Below are 17,668 nucleotides of genomic sequence, written 5' to 3' on the forward strand. Positions count from 1 at the left end.
TTTTTGGTTCCGAAATAAATCTAGCACCCCCCTCACTTAAATCCTGTATCCGCCCCTGGAATGGGTAAAATTAGTTAAATAAAATTCATATATCTAGATTTCTTTACAATCATTTTATTATTATAAATTATTATAACAAAATTTGACACCTTTGTTTACGATCAAATGTTACTGGCTAACTTTCGACACCTTTCTCGTTTTCACTTTCATTTGATTTTTACTTGACAATAAGTACGTTTTCACTCAGTTATATTAGAGGTTGCGTGAATTATGGAGAACTCATGAAACCGATCTGTTTTATTTCCGTATCCAACTGTACAGGTATTCCATTCTAATTCTGCATTTAAAGGGATTGTACATGTAATTTATTATTTCAAGTGACCTTCCATGCAAATAAGGGAATGTCCGATGACTCTACTCTACTATACTATAACCTCGTGTCCTTTGACTGATCAACGAGGGCAGAGAACTCCGTGTGTTTATCTTTTAAATGGTGTTCAAAATGCCGTAAAGCTGACGCAGCTGACACTATACATTTTCATCGAAAATTCGAAAATGTCCAACGCGGTTTTCAAAAATATAAATATTTAGTTTCTATAAAAGTATAAATATTTCAATATATTAAATAGCTTGAAAACAAGGTATTCAACAATTAAAAGATTTTATTAATAAGGATAATTTTGTGTCCGAATTTAGTGAATTAAAGCCGCGTCCCAAATCAGTAAAAAACGTTTCAATTTAGCGCCGGCTTAAATCTTGAAAAACTGAATTCAATTTAAGTAAAACAAGTCATATTTGGCCTCTGTTATCCTAGATCAGTCGAAGGTTTAAAGGGTACTGGTGTGAATCGGACACACCAATCTACATATGAAGGGTCACTAGACATTACACCCACAGTCCCTTTTATTGACTAAAAAATTTTTGTCACACAAACAGAAAGACTTAAGTTAATCTTTAGATTAAGGTATTTAACAAACTGAAGGTTGTCAGTGAAATACCGTTTTTAACAAAAATAAAAAATTTGTTTTGATATATTTTGCATTTATATGGTGGGGTTTAAGATTGATTTAACACTAATGGAGGGGTTTAAGATTGATTTAACACTTATGACGGGGCTTAGATTGATTTTAGATTTATGGCTGGGTTGAAGATTGATTTTACATTTATGGCGGGGTTTAAGATTGATTATACGTTTATAGCGGGGTTTATGATCGATTTTACATGGCGGGGTTTAAAATTGATTATATGTTTATGGCGGGGCTTAAGGTTGATTTAACATTATAGCAGGGTTTAGATTAATTATACCTTTATGGCGGGATTTAAGATTGATTTAAAATTTATGGCGGGGTTTTAGATTGATTTAACAGTTATAACATGGTTTAGATTAATCATACGTTTTTGACGGGGTTTAAGATTAATTTTAAATGGGAATTAAGTGACAACTTTTATATGGTATTCTATCCATGTAGCATTTTTTCGTGAAAACGATTAAAAAACAGCTTAAACATGTTATTTCGAAAACGCCTGATCTTGAGATTTTCAAAATGTGGTCTGCCATTTTTGTATCTTTAAAATTGATGGAGATATTTTGAAATGTTCACAAATTTCATTATTTAATAAATCATAAATTTACATAATCATTATTATAATTTACGTACAACCATGTTTATATACTTTCTTTGCCATTCCTTAAATATCAGAAATCAACGACTTTCATGTCATCTCTCAATTCCCATGTTTATTGGGACACCCTGTATGTGTCGGGGTTTAAGATTGAATATCAGATTTTAGGACTAGTTTACTAGACTCCTTATAACGTACCGGGCTACTAGGAATCAAGAAAGCAGAATATTCACAGATCAGCTGATTTGCATATTCAATTCTCCAAACTGTACACTTATGTTATATTATTGTGTACATACCAAGATAGTAGATGGATACAGTTCTTAAATTATAGTGATTTTAGCTATATTTATAATGGCGTTAGCTGAGGTTGCAGTTACTTTAGCTCAAAATCCGTATTTCAGGTTAAATTAATTAGTTAGGACATATTTTTTTCTGCATTTAATTGTTTTTAACATTTTTGCCGGACTGCCAAGTTTTTATTAGTATAAAATATTCTAAGTCTAATGTCTAATGTCTAATGACTAATGTCTAACGTCTAGTCTGTATTGGCTGATGTCGAGTATATAATGTCTAATGTCAGTCATTAACGTCAAAATATATTATCTATTACCTAATGTCAATTATATAATGTATGATATCTTATATCTAAAATCTAACATCTAATATTTTATGTATAATGTCTTGTATCTTATAATACCTAATATCTCATATGTCTACAATTTACTGTATAACATCTAATATACAAATCAATAGCATGATGTCTATTGTCTAATATCTACTATAGAGGGTGACTCGAATTAACCATGACAGTAGCAAGACGGTTTGAAGATCGCCTTTGATCTTAAAAGAAATTACGACATTTACATTTACGTTTAGAAGTATAATTTTAGAGTTAATAATTCCTGGACCTGGCGTTTCCGAAATGTGGTCTGTCTTTTTGTGCTGTAAATATTACCAGAGATATGTAGAATTTTTTTCCGATTTCGACAATTTTGGTTTTATTTAATAAGATGAAACCTGTACGGAATTCTTAATGTCTCTGGTAATATTAATAGCACAAAAAAGGCAGACCACATTTAGGAAATGTACAGATTGTGAAAGTTTTGTGATTATTGTTCCAAGAATCACAAATGAAAAAGTATATTAATAATAAGTAGATAAATAACATCAAAGATAAAAGACGACATTCAAATCGTCTTTGTTCTTTCAAGTTTCGTAGGACACCCTGTATCTGATGTATAATATCCAATGTCTCATATTGTAAAATGTCTAGTGTCTAATGTACAATGTCTCATATTGTATAATGTTTAGTGTCTAATATCTATCATCTAATGTCCAATGTCAAATATTTGTAAAATGTCTAGTGTCTAATGTCAAATGTCTAATTTCTAATGTCTAATATTTGTCTAATGTCTAATGTTTAATGTCTAAAATGTCTAATGTCTAACATCTACTGTCTAATGTCTAATATCTAATGTCTAATGTTTAATGTTTAATGTCTAATGTTTAAAGTTTAATGTCTAATGTCTAATGTCTAATGTCTAATGTCTGATGTTTAATGTTTAGTGTTTAATGTTTAGTGTTTAATGTCTTATGTCTAGTGTTTTATGTTTAATTTCTATTGTCTATTGTCTAATGTCTAATATTTGCATAATATATATTGTCTAATGTCTAATATTTCCAAAATGTCTAAAGTCTAATATTTGCACAATATCTATTGTCTTATGTCTAATATTTGCATAATGGCTAATTTCTAATGTCTAATATTTGCATAATGTCTAATGTCTTATGTCTAATATTTCCATAATATCTATTGTCTAATATTTCCAAAATGGCTAATGTCTAATGTCTCATATTTGCAAAATGTCTAATGTCTAATGTCTAATATTTGCATAAAATCTATTGTCTAATGTTTAATATTTGCATAATGTCTAATGTCTAATATTTGCATAAAATCTATTGTCTAATGTTTAATATTTGCATAATGTCTAATGTCTAATATTTGCATAATATCTATTGTCTAATGTTTAATATTTGCAAAATGGCTAATGTCTTATGTCTAATATTTGCATAAAATCTATTGTCTAATGTATAATATTTGCAAAATGGCTAATGTCTAATGTATAATATTTGCAAAATGGCTAATGTCTAATGTATAATATTTGCAAAATGGCTAATGTCTAATGTATAATATTTGCATAATGGCTAATGTCTTATGTCTAATATTTGCAAAATGGCTAATGTCTAATGTATAATATTTGCATAATGGCTAATGTCTTATGTCTATAATATTTGAAAAATGGCTAATGTCTAATGTATAATATTTGCAAAATGGCTAATGTCTAATGTTTTATGTCTATAGTGCTGGTATTGGATTGTTTGGAGTAGGTACAGCAGCTGCTCTTGGGAGAGGATTATTACAATTATCCTTAGCTTTAGGAATAATCATTATTTTAACATTTTAGTTAATATCATTTCCAGTTATATTTCAACTTGATTTTGTGTGGGATCTGTAATGCCCCCTGGCAGGGGTTTGCCATACAGTCCAAATACTCAAAAGTGTCACCTCAAAAAGAAATGATAAAAAACGTCATTGTTTGCAAACATTTTGTAAAATATTGTTTACTAAGGAAGACGACATCTAGTGTGCAGTGTACAAGTTCCCTGCAACGACAAGGTCTAAATAGAAAACATTTCCGCTTTCACATTTTCTCTTGATTGTAAGTTGTACTAAGTTCAACTTTCTGTATATTAAAGGGACTGTAAGCGTAATATCAAGGGACCGGCTATGCAAACATGTCAATGCCTGATTGACAACCGTACCTTTAAAGCTTTGTCTGATCAATTATTAATTAGAATCAATGTTCATACTTTTAAAATTGATTATTATTTGCAAAAGTGGTTTATGTATATTATCTTGTGATTCAACTTTTTTAATCGAAAGACCTGCGAAATCTGTTAACAAAATATTGGGTTTCTAATCTTTTTATCTTTGCAACCTGACGGCGTAAACCCTTGATAAATTAAAAACTTGGACTATTTGATCTTGCAGAGTTTGTATCTATAAAATATAAAAGGTCTATGACATCAGGTTGCAAAGATATGGGATTAGAAAATGTTTAGTTTTAGCCTTGAGACAAGTGCGTTCCCTGTTCACAATGTTATTACAAAATCACAGTGATCTCTTCAGAAAGAGATAACTCATTTGTGTAATGTTCAATTTGACAGTCTATCTCTCTGTATGCATACTGTACAGGGTGTCCCTATAAATACGGGAATTAAATGACGACTTCTGATATAGAAGTCGTCTTTGTTCCATGCGGGATTATTTTGTAGAAAAATTCTGCAGTATCGCGGAGTTAACGCCGGAAACTGTTGGGATTTCCAAAATTTGGTCTACAAAATTTTTACCTTCAAAATTGACTGAGATATTAGGAAAGGAATTGAGTCTTTGCCACAGACTTAAATTTTCTAATCCCTAACTTGGCAACCTGATGATTTACCCTTTTGATATTTCAAATTCAGATTATTTGATCTAACATAATTTACAGTTTGAAACAAGATTATTATGCAAGGAAAGTTATTTTAGAGGTGTATCCATCTTTTGTACTGCAGTGTACTGTCCCTGGTCGGTAATGTAAACACCAGACGGATGTCGAAGCATGACATGGGATCCATCTTTCACATAAAAAATCAATGAAATATTCTAGTCATAGGAAACTATTATGTGAATTATCAAAATTATCAAAATTTAATGCTTTTAACCTCCTTGGATACTAAAACTAACACTGATGCATCTATTCTTGTTTACAAATCCCGCCCAGAGAGAACTGGTTTCAATATGTGCGCAGAGTATACGCAACTGCAATTAACTTTTCTTGCATTATAACCTTGGTTTTCAATATCTAAGGTCTACGACAATGGATTGCAAAGTTTGTTGCAAAAACTCAATTCCTTTGTCCAGATTCCAGTTTCAACAAAACTGTTTAAATTTTTATTATCTCCGTCATTTTTAAAGAAACAAAGAGGGTAGACAACATTTTGGAAAGATTTCAAATCTTTTTTTATGCACTTAATGTCATTTTTTAACTATCGGAAATTAAAGACGATATTCAAGTCGTCTCTCAATTCCCATGTTTACTGGGACACCCTGAACATCGTACTACTTGCTGTAGCTGTTGTAAAGTTGGTCCGTTAGCTCTATAGTTTACGAATTTAGACAATCTGTATACAGGGTTACCCATAAAGGATGAGACTTCAGAGAGGACTGTACGGAATTTATGGTGTCTGTTCCCTTATGTTCATGATTCCCTGGAGCTGTAAACTTCTTAATTTCTTTGCCAAATCATTAAATAAGTCATTTTAAAGACATCATTCAAGGATAAAGACTTAATTTAAACTTGAGATAGTTATATTTAAACTTGAGATAGTTATATTTAAACTTGAGATAGTTATATTTAAAGAGTTTCAAGTCGTCTTTAACCCTGTATATCCATATTAAATATTTTCTGCAGGCCTACACCTGGTTTCTAGATTGGTTGGGTAAAGAAGCTGGAACCACTGCTCAGCATATATCTGTCAGGTTGAATAATACTGTTGTCGGCAATTATATCAATACAATGAAGACGACTTTTCTATTCAAGTTTTGATTTTAAACAAGCTTTTTCTAACTACAATTTTACAAGTAAACAAAGAGAATCTTTGTATTGATATATACGACGACGACTATATCATGGGCAGGCTCATCCTAAGATCATGTAAAAAGACTAAAAAATGTGCATTCAATAATATTCAATTCTAGAGGGGTCTTTAAAGTAAATTTTGTCATATAAAGTTTCACTTTGGCGTGTATGTATAGACTTTGTCGTCTACATTAAGATATTTATAAATACTAGGCTTTCATGGCGCGTCGCGCCCATCTTCTATTTCAATTGTGAACATTTTCTCCTTGTATACATTGTAAAACAAAAACAAACAAAAAAATCGCGGATTTTATAAAAAATGTTGTGGATTTTCTAAATTTAATGAAATAGAATTATGTTGGAGGCTAATTTTTTTAAATTTGGATCATCCATAAACCTTCCCTTTGGACACGATCGGTTCGGCCGTTTTGACGTTTTTTGGATACAAAAAAACAGACAGACAAACAAGCAAAGTGTATAGATAGATTCAATACTTTGCCTGGAATATAAGATGTTTATATTTATATATTTATATTTGTGATGTGCAGGACTGAATGGGAGGAGGAGGACGGAGGTAGGATAAGATCAACCTACTGTATTGAACCTAGTCCCGGACTTCATATACTCAGATGGAGAGGAGTTTGGATTAGACTAGAACGCGTTCGAGAACAGCAGCAGGTTGATGTTATAGGTAAATCATGCTCAAGCTGCTTTAAACTGTCCGGTAGAACAGCAGCAGGTTGATGTTATAGGTAAATCATGCTCAAGCTGCTTTAAACTGTCCGGTAGAACAGAAGCAGGTTGATGTTATAGATAAATCATGCTCAAGCTGCTTTATACCTTACCAGTCAAAACAGCAGCAGGTTGATGTTATAGGTAAATCATGCTCAAGCTGCTTTAAACTGTCCAGTAGAACAGCAGCAGGTTGATGTTATAGGTAAATCATGCTCAAGCTGCTTTAAATTTTTAATTAGAACAGAAGCTGCAGTTTGTTGTTATAGGTGCATTATGCTTAATTGCTCCTCTTAACTGTTCGTTAAAATAGCAACTGCAGGTTGATGTTATAGGTATTAGGTAAACCATGCTCAAGCTGATTTAAACTATTGTCGAGAAGAGCAGTTCAAACTGTTTTAGGTACTGCACGATAATAAAACTCTGCAATAAACAAAAAGGAATTGAGTCTTAATGAAACAAACCCTAATTTGCCAATACCTTTTTTATGCAGTCTATAAACCTTCCCATAGCCTCATGTGGGCCCAATCGATTCAACCGTATTAAATTAATTGGAAAAACACAAAAGGCAAAAAACCACATGCATATGCACTTTAGTGCATGTACTAAAGGCTTCCAAAGCGCTTCGCGCCCTTTTTCTAACTTTTTAGCTGTTTACTGTTACTGTTCAAGCTGCTGCCATTTTTCTTTAAAAAATCGTATTTAGTGGATTTTCCTGCTTAATTTTGCATATTTTAAAAATATTAAATGTCGGTATTTTTTTCGAGCAAAATATTTCCTCTTCAACTGTTCCCCGTGGTTATGTGAGTTGCCAAAACAAATGTTGACTCGATTTGGTTCAGACGATTTGACATTTGTTGGATACAAACATACAAACATAATGAATCTATACTACGTAGTAGGCAATGAAAACTCCCGTTTATCTAAAGTACCAGACCGACTATTTAGCAACTAGAGCAAGTTCTACAATAATCAGGAATGCCAGGAAAAAAAGGCAGTTGACAAAATGAATGATCTCCTTGTATTGAGATAAATGTGTAGGTGGAGTACCCTGGGAAACTATAGATAAATGTGTAGGTGGAGTACCGTGGGAAACTATAGATAAATGTGTAGGTGGAGTACTCTGGGAAACTCTAGATATATATGTAGGTGGAGTACCCTGGGAAACTATGGATAAATGTGTAGGTGGAGTACCCTGGGAAACTATAACTTTAACTACTCTGGGTAGAAGAAGAAGCTTACTACTGCAGATGCTAGAGGAAGCTAAGGCTGATGTACTTACCCGACATGAAGGAACAACTTCTATGTACCACTGTACAGGTATATGTACTGAACTGAACTTTACAGGTGCTTGCCACAGACTGTCACATTCCTCGCAAAAACCGCATACAAGGTTTATATCTGGATTCTTTGTTAGAAATATTCAATTGTAGCCAGTGATACAGAGTTAAAATACTTTTTAGATTCACAAATTCATAGATTTCTATATAATAATGTAAGGAAATATAATAATTTAGGATCTGACTGGAGAGAGATGGGAGGTAGTCCACAGCTCTCAAGATCCATAGATACTGTTGTACTTCAGGTACATCGTAGCAAAATCTTTTTTCAGATATTTGTTCTTAGCTGGAAACTGAACTTTTCGTTCAAATTGAAGTTACCATTCATCAGGGGCGTACCAGAGCATTCATCAGGGGCGTACCAGAGCATTTGTGCAGCATTTAACGATGATTCCAAATAAAATTAGCAAAAAAATTACTACTTAAAAAACGTTAAAACAATTAAAATTCATTCTTTATCTTCAGTAAACTTTATGCAATCTTAAGCAGAAAAATCCACCAAGATTACGTTCGCTTTTTACATTTTCCAAAATATCTTTAAAGAACCATTTTTTGCGTTCCTTAATGGTTTCAATATTATCAGTTTTAGCCTTCTTCTTTTAATGTTTAAAAACTTGCCTTTCGTCTGCGGAAAGTTGTCCAGCCTTAGGTAAACGGGGGTACAGGTACATAGTACAAATTTAAAGAGAGATTACTTAAAAGCACCACCTAAATTGTGCGCAATTGCAATAAATTACTAGAAAGTTTGCAAGCGGTAGAAACTTATACTTTTCATAGATTTAATTTCTAAGAATTCTCTCGAGTTGATCCCCTAAAAACTGTACAACTGATTTTTCTATTATTCTGTCTTGACCCGGCATTCAACCTGTTAGCAACCAGCTCTCTCCTCCCTGCCTAGTTTGGCCGCAAACCTGTGTTGGCCCCCAAATCAGCTGAAATAAGATGTCTCCCAGTTCCGTGGTGATGTCCCAGTTGACTCCAAGTTCCGTGCCTGTGCCTGTTCCCGAGCCTAAACGATGAGGGAAATTATGAAAATGATGCAAATGTAATGCTTTATCTTGTAATGTAATGTAAACCTGTTTAAATCTTTAAATGGATTAGCATAAAATAAATATTTAGATTTAAAAAAAAAATATTTTTCTATTATTTGTAAAATTATGGAATTAAAACTGAATGTAAATATCTAGGATTCTGAAATTCTAAATACACTGAAGGAATTGAGTTTTTGCCACAAACTCCAATTTTTAAATCAATTTATATTTGTAACCGGCTGCTGTAAACCTTTTATAATTCAAACTTAGAATATTTGATCTGTCAGAATTCTTAGTTTGAAATGTCAAAGGTCTACAAGAACGGGTTGCAGAGATACAAGGATTAAAAAATCAGAATTTGTGGCAAAAACTCAACTCCTTTATGAAAGAAAAGGTGAAAGGCAAATTGAGTCTTTGCCACAAACTAAAATTTTCTAATCCTTGTTTCTTCACAGCCTGCTGGTGCAAAATTTTGATTTAGTTGATCTAACAGAGTTTACAGTTTGAAATATCAATGTATACGACAATGATAAAGGTATTCGAATATCTGAGTTTGTTGTTCATTTTTCTGGATTATAGGATTGTGTGGATACGTTATATTCTTGTACACTGTACAGGAAGGTTTAGTTATAATATAATGTAAATTATATTTATCTACACTGTACATCAGGAAGATGTAATAAAAGATTGTGTAAATTTTATTTATGTACACTGTACACTTACAGTTACAGGAATGTGTAGTTGAAAGATTAAGTACATTATATCTAAGTACACCGTACAGGAAAGCGCAGTTGAATGAACATTTCATTTATGTACACTGTAAAGGAAGATGTAGTTGAAAGAACAGTATAAGTATGTACACTGTACAGCAAGGTGTAGTGGAATAAACATTTTATTTATGTACACTGTAAATGAAGGTGTAGTTAAAATAACAGTATATTTATGTACACTGGAAAGTGTAGCTGAATAAACACATATTTATGTACACTGTACAGGAAGGTGTTGTTGAAAGATTATGTACTGATTGTGAGAGATTTCTGAGCTCTGCAGCTTGGTATAGACAACGAGGAATACCACACAGGTGATGTTTAAGCAATGTTGTGAACCATACCCCTAAAATTACCCTGTTGTAAGGTCGTCTCTGACAAACTGTACCTCCGTTGGACCCTCCGTCCACTTACCAAACCAAACATTTTCAAGGCTTTCGCGTAAATATAAACAAAAACCTCATGGAACTTAAAGTGCATTAAAAGAACCAATTTAAACATAATTTTCAGTGAATCATTTACAAATAAACAGTGAAATTACTTTAGCCAGTTAAATATTTATTTCAGAAGATCTAAATTGCTTTAGACTTCAGTTCAAACAACTTTTCGGCCTAACACAGTTTTCTAGATTGTAAGTTCCGTATACTTAATTCACAACAGTACCTTTTAAACCTTTATTTATCGATTGACAACATTAATAAGATATGATCTACAAAACCTACAAAACCTAGAGCTTCCTAAACCTACAAAACCTAGAGTTTCCTAAACCTACAAAACCTAGAGTTTCCTAAACCTACAAAACCTAGAGTTTCCTAAACCTACAAAACCTAGAGTTTCCTAAACCTACTAAACCTAGAGCTTCCTAAACCTACAAAACCTAGAGTTTCAAATACCTTTTAAGCCTTTGTCCAATTCTCAATGGTACAAGTTTCTAAACCAATTGATAATTTCACACAACTGTTTAATCTTTATTAACAATCATTATTTATACACATGTACGTCAATAACAATTTGTATTTTGTAGGAAACCTTCGTTACTTAAATATACATTTTCAAGAAGTTGTTCTCATCTATGTATGGCCGGTAGAAAAGAGTGTTTCCCTAGCCAATTCGCCTTATTTTCCTCTTTCGAGTATTATCCCTTTTGTTCGGCTCACAAATGTACGTTGTACTTCATTGTATTGTGCTTTGCAATAATATGCTTTATTGTGCTGTTATGTACCATACCGTAATGTAATGTACCGTACTGTACGATAATGTACCTCTTTGTCTGATATTATTTCCCTAAAGTTCATTTTCTTCCCTTATTTTGAATATAAACTTATAAATTTGGCGACATTAATCATTCAAACGGGAAACTGTGTTCATAGTTTATGTTTCCTGAATTTTGGGATTTTCGAAATATGGTTTCTGATATTATTGTTACAATATGATAGGACGTGGGTTTTAAAGACAGGAGCGATAATTACTATAAAAATAAGCGACTCCATATTCCAAGGAAACCACAATTGAAAAAATTCCATTTTCAACTACAAAAAAAATATATTTATTCTTTAAAAAACGGCAACCTTTATCTGCATGCATAGCTGTGAGCCTTGGTCGCGCCAGCTCACCAGACAGAATATTTCAAAATACATTTTATGGTGTAGTGCCAAGATTTGACATATATATTTTTTTCAAATTTAGCATTAAACAAGTTCATTGCAGGAGAGGTATTCTACTACACGGACCTCCTGGATGTGGTAAAACCAGTTTAATTGTAGCACTGGCCGGTCATCTTAAACTGGGCATATCTACGCTTAGTTTAGCAGACTCTCATCTTACAGACAATATTCTCCAGGTTAGTACACTTGACAATATTCTCCAGGTTACTTCACAGGAAATATTCTCTAGGTTAGTATACATGTGACAATATTCTTCAGGTTATTTCACGTGACAATATTCTCTAGGTTAGTATACACATGACAATATTCTCCAGGTTAGTACACTTAACAATATTCTCCAGGTTAGTACACGTGACAATATTCTCTAGGTTAGTACACTTGACAATATTCTCCAGGTTAGTACACGTGACAATATTCTCTAGGTTAGTACACTTGACAAAATTCTCTGGGTTAGTACAATTGACAATATTCTCTAGGTTAGTACACGTGACAATATTCTCTAGGTTAGTACACGGGACAATATTCTCTAGGTTAGTATACACGTAACAATATTCTCCAGGTTACTTCACGGGACAATATTCTCTAGGTTAGTATACACGTGACAATATTCTCTAGGTTACTCACGGGACAATATTCTCTAGGTTAGTATACACGTGACAATATTCTCCAGGTTATTTCACGGGACAATATTCTCTAGGTTAGTATACACGTGACACTATTCTCCAGGTTACTTCACGGGACATTATTATCTAAGTTATTATACACGTGACAATATTCTCCAGGTTACTTCACGGGATAATATTATCTCGGTTAGTATACATGTGACAATATTCTTCAGGTTATTTCACGTGACAATATTCTCTAGGTTAGTATACACATGACAATATTCTCCAGGTTAGTACACTTAACAATATTCTCCAGGTTACTTCACGGGATAATATTCTCTAGGTTAGTATACATGTGACAATATTCTTCAGGTTATTTCACGGGACAATATTCTCTAGGTTAGTATACACGTGACAATATTCTCTAGGTTATTTCACGGGACAATATTCTCTAGGTTATTATACACGTGACAATATTCTCCAGGTTACTTCACGGGACAATATTCTCTAGGTTAGTATACACGTAACAATATTCTCTAGGTTAGTACACTTGACAATATTCTCTAGGTTAGTATACACGTAACAATATTCTCTAGGTTACTTCATGTGACAATATTCTCTAGGTTATTTCACGGGACAATATTCTCTAGGTTATTATACACGTGACAATATTCTCTAGGTTATTTCACGGGACAATATTCTCTAGGTTATTATACACGTAACAATATTCTCCAGGTTACTTCACGTGACAATATTCTCTAGGTTAGTATACACGTGACAATATTCTCCAGGTTATTTCACGGGACAATAATCTCTCGGTTAGTTCACGTGACAATATTCTCCCAATTGCGACAATTTAAACAATAATGCGTCTGAAAATCCTAATTGTTAAAAACGGTAAAGAGTTGTCCATCTTAATGTCGGCATTAAAAGTAAGGAGAAATTAATTTCTTTGTGGGATTTAAGAATATTAGACATTATACAATTTACATTATTTATTTAGGCCAGATTAGCAGATGTGCCGCGTAACACAATCCTGCTTCTAGAAGATATTGATGCCGCGTTTATTTCTAGAGAGAACAGTAATAATGTTAATACAGCACATGGGGGCCTCTCACAGGTTAGTTTCCACTAAGGAATAGTATTTTAAGGAATTAAGAGAGATAGTTGAACCAGTAACACCTGTTCAAATTAAGGATTTTTGATGTTTTATAATTACGACCAAAATTTCAAGAAAGTGAAACCATTTTCAGTAAATTTTGTGTTCCTCCTAATTTAACTCAACACCCAAAATGGCTTCTAAACCATATTAACAAAAATAAAACTTAATAATTCAAATAAAAGTATAAAATCCTAAACTGGAATTTCTAAAATGTGGTCTGCACAATTTCCAAGAGCAAAGACTCCATTAAAATTCAATAAGTATTATTTTAATCTATAATTTCAAATCATAAACATACATTTAAACATTAGATATAACGGAACTGATATTTTACTGCTGTACATTTTTATTATTTTAAATAAAATTTTCAAATATTTAGATCTAGATCTGCATCAATAAGTTGCATTGTACAACTCAAACTGTTAAATAATTCAATTATATTCATAACTGATTCTTTTAAACATTACAATCCATATATTCCGGATTTAATTCGAGTTTAATTATCATGTTCAGTGTGACGAGGGAGGGAAGACACGCCAAATTATTATTTCGTCCGACCACAAATGACGTCAAAATTCCAAATTTATTTCGTCAGACCACACCTTTTTTCGTCTGGTATTCCTTTTAAGTACTTTTAATTATTATATTCGAAATTCGAGCCACGTCATGTTGTTTACAATGAATTAAAATACGGCTTGTGACGGTACAGTTGGCATAAAACAATTCATAAACATTTTTATTTCATAATTCCTCAAGCAAATCAAAACCAATTGCTTTATGTTCCATACTAAAAAATGTTAATTTTTAGTTGTAGATTCCATTCCTAATATAACCTAAAAGTTGAAGTTTAGGGGTAAAATAAGAAAACAACAGAATAGTGCGTGGTGCGGACGAAGAATAGGTGAGGCACACATGCTTTCCGTTCTTTGCCACAAATTGGGCTTAAATATCATTTTATTTTTCAACAAAATGCATTTTATTAAACAAAATCAACCCATATTAAATAACATGACGATGTCTAAATTTGAAAAAGTGTATAAGAAAAGACATTTGAAAGCACAAACGAAAGAAATGATTGTGAGTTGTGATGTCATTTGTAGTGTGGACAAAAAATGGTGTTGTGTGCCTTCCCTCGCTCGATGTGACACCCTGTTTATTACCAGGTTACCCTGACCGGGTTGTTGAACGGCCTTGATGGTGCAGTTAGTAGTGAGGGTAGATTAACCTTCCTAACTACAAACTATCCTAATAGATTAGATCCAGCTCTTTGTAGACCTGGCAGGATAGATCTTAAACAGTTTATAGGTCAGATCAAATCATTTTTCATATTCAAACTTTTCATTATTTAATTCACAAGCTGAAGTGCCAGGCGTTGCCCGTGGAATTTAGAAAAATCGAAATTTGGGAGAAAAAAAAATATTGTTTGGCCAGCTACAGCATATATAGATAAAAATAAGAATAAAAAAACATACAGGGGTTCTTCTACATCGTTGTTGTTCCAAAAGAATTTTTGTTCATCACAATTTTAGTAGCTTATACCATGGTTAAAACAATTCCGAAACCTGATAAGTGAGAACCACAGAAAACTGTGCAATTGGATGACGACATTAAAGCAACAATTATGTGTATTTGATTTTGTTAGAAAGTAAAAAGTTTTACTACAGTTTTATACAGTAATAAATAGAAAACCCTGAAATAGGAAGACGACCTTAAAGCACAACTCAAGTGTATTTTAGTTTTCTGGTTATCACTGATACATGTTACTTTTAATTTATTAAATAAAATTGGTCTGTTCACTCTGCACAATTGCTGTGTCTCATGTTCATAAGATTATTTAAAATCTTGAGTCTAAAAGTCAGCTTCGTATTCCAGTTTTCTGTAGTCTCGGAATTTTTCAAAATATGGTTTTAGGAGTTCCTTTTATAATATTGATAAAGATATCATGAAAACTTTCATGATTTTAATTTTTCATTAGAATTAATCAGCATGAATTAAATATTAATTTTTATAATTTTGAAAACATTGTGGTTTCTCTACTTAAGTTTAAAGTTTCATGGGTACCGTTGTGAATAAGGCATTGCAATCTTTGCATGGAGAATCACTGGGAATCACGCGTTCAGTCCCTTTAAACATTTTTTTAAATAGGATATTGTGGTAAAAGTGAGCTGGAAAGATTATTTAAAAAGTTCTATCCTGAGACTAAAGACGACATTTGCAATAAGTTTTCTCATCTTGTTCTTCAAGAAAATATTAATATTTCTCCGGCTCAGGTATATTGATAAGAATTTTTCTTTGAAAATCGTTCAGCATGTTTAAGTTTGAAAGAGAGATTAAACCATTTACAACATGGGCTGTCACTGATCTTTGCAGGGGGGCTTAATTCTCATTTAAAGGAACCGGTTTAACGGGTTTACAGGTGGGCTTAATTCTCATTTAAAGGTACCGGTTTAACGGGTTTTCTTTGAAAATCGTTTATGACATTTTTTATACCACCAGAGTCCGAATTTAAAGAATTTAAGCCGCGTCTTAATTCCGCCAAAAACCGGTTTCAATTTAGTACCGGCTTAAATCTTGAAAAATTTAATACAATTTTCAATGAAACTTTAATCATTCTGGAGAAGCCTCTCAAATTTAAGCCTCGTCTCGCATTCTTAAAATTCGGCCGACAACAAAGATTTAAGTTATTGTCAATTCGATTTTCTAAATTAATATGTTAAATCTTCTAAATTTCTAATTAAAAATTCGAATTAAAATAAGTTTATTTTTTAAGGTTCAAGCGCATCTATTAATTCACCATGAAAGTCCTGAAGAAGCTATCCGTAATATTCAAGCACTCTTTCATTTGTAATTGTAATTGACTGTATTTCAAATTTTTCAATTTTTCAACGGATAGAAATATATGATGCAGGGTTACTCACAAAAGATGCGACTTCAGAGACGACTATATGGAATTTATACTGCCTTTTTCTGATTCTGCATGTAACAAATTCAGGATCTATATATAGTTTATCTATCTGTCTTATCATGTTTATTACATACCCTGACCGGCCCGACTGGTCAATCTATTTTACCTGTTATAAATAAATTAGTACCATATCAACCGTTGTTTTAACCGGACGTAAGTAGCCGGGTTAGGCTAGGAATACAGTCATGATTGAAGGCAGGATTAGAGTTAGTGACAAGTATTAAGATAATATTCGGGACCTAGATCTTTACATGCAGTTATGAACTAGTTTCTTTCTTTGCCATATCATAAAATAATCCATTAAAATACTATACATTCAAGGCAGAAGATTAATTTAACTAATTAGGATCGTAATATCATGTGAGCTTCAGGTCGTATTTACAGTATCATCCTGTGTGAGTAACCTTCTGAATAGAAGCTTAGAATTAGATAGATAGATGTACAAATAACTTACTCTAAAGCTAGCTACATTTTATTTTTAGAGAAATATTCCCACAACCTCTATTTTTGGAGGTTTTATATTATTTTTTCCTGAAGAACTTAATTATGTATGTTTTGTTATATTTCATAAATAAATAATTACTTACTTATTTACTATAATTTGAATTTGTCTCTGCATTCATAAAAATAGTTTAAAAAATCACGAACTTAATTTAAAGTGGGTTTCTTAAAATGCAAGCAACGATTTCAAAAAACGAAGCCTTCAGCTTGGACAAATAATCCTTTGAACGCCCCTGAAATTATTATATCTCAGAATTTTCAAAATTTGATTTGACCCTTAAAAACACACATTAGATTTCTTGCCTCTTTTTGTACTTTCTTTCTCTTTCCTTCTTTTTTTCATGAATATATACCATTCTTTATTTGTGTCAGAATAATGCCCCCCCCCCCTTCTGAGGAAAGGGGGAATTGGCTGGTGCCTTTCCCCAGTTACGGGATTGCATTTGTTTTGTCTTTTATTGATTGTCATGATTAGAAACAATATGGACTCAAAGTGGTTTACAAGATTTAGACTAAAACTTTTAACATTTCTTACGCAGATAGGAAGATATTTGGAGAAAATTTCTGGAGTAAACTTAGTTATTTGTTGTTGT

At 32.4% G+C, this 17,668-nt stretch overlaps 1 protein-coding gene across 4 annotated transcripts; it reads left to right on the forward strand.

Annotated features, from left to right (window-relative positions):
• The first annotated feature begins 1,812 nt into the window (after positions 1-1,812).
• Positions 1,813-17,164, forward strand: LOC111702947 (mitochondrial chaperone BCS1). Of its 4 annotated transcripts, none has more exons than XM_023474768.1 (13): positions 1,813-2,027; positions 3,989-4,065; positions 4,257-4,303; positions 6,141-6,208; positions 6,857-6,999; positions 8,190-8,360; positions 8,558-8,625; positions 10,407-10,492; positions 11,886-12,018; positions 13,451-13,567; positions 14,773-14,914; positions 15,755-15,879; positions 16,380-17,164. In XM_023474768.1, exons 1-13 carry the CDS (start codon positions 1,978-1,980, stop codon positions 16,455-16,457), a joined length of 1,305 nt encoding a protein of 434 aa, XP_023330536.1. In that variant the 5' UTR covers positions 1,813-1,977; the 3' UTR covers positions 16,458-17,164. The 4 variants fall into 4 exon arrangements, with proteins under 4 accessions (XP_023330536.1, XP_023330537.1, XP_023330538.1 ...); XM_023474769.1 differs by having other exon boundaries at positions 8,226-8,360; XM_023474770.1 differs by lacking the exon at positions 15,755-15,879.
• Positions 17,165-17,668: the final 504 nt, after the last annotated feature.

Source organism: Eurytemora carolleeae, unplaced genomic scaffold (genome assembly GCF_000591075.1).
Source record: "Eurytemora carolleeae unplaced genomic scaffold, Eaff_2.0 scaffold486, whole genome shotgun sequence".
In the NCBI taxonomy this organism is placed as follows: domain Eukaryota; kingdom Metazoa; phylum Arthropoda; class Copepoda; order Calanoida; family Temoridae; genus Eurytemora; species Eurytemora carolleeae.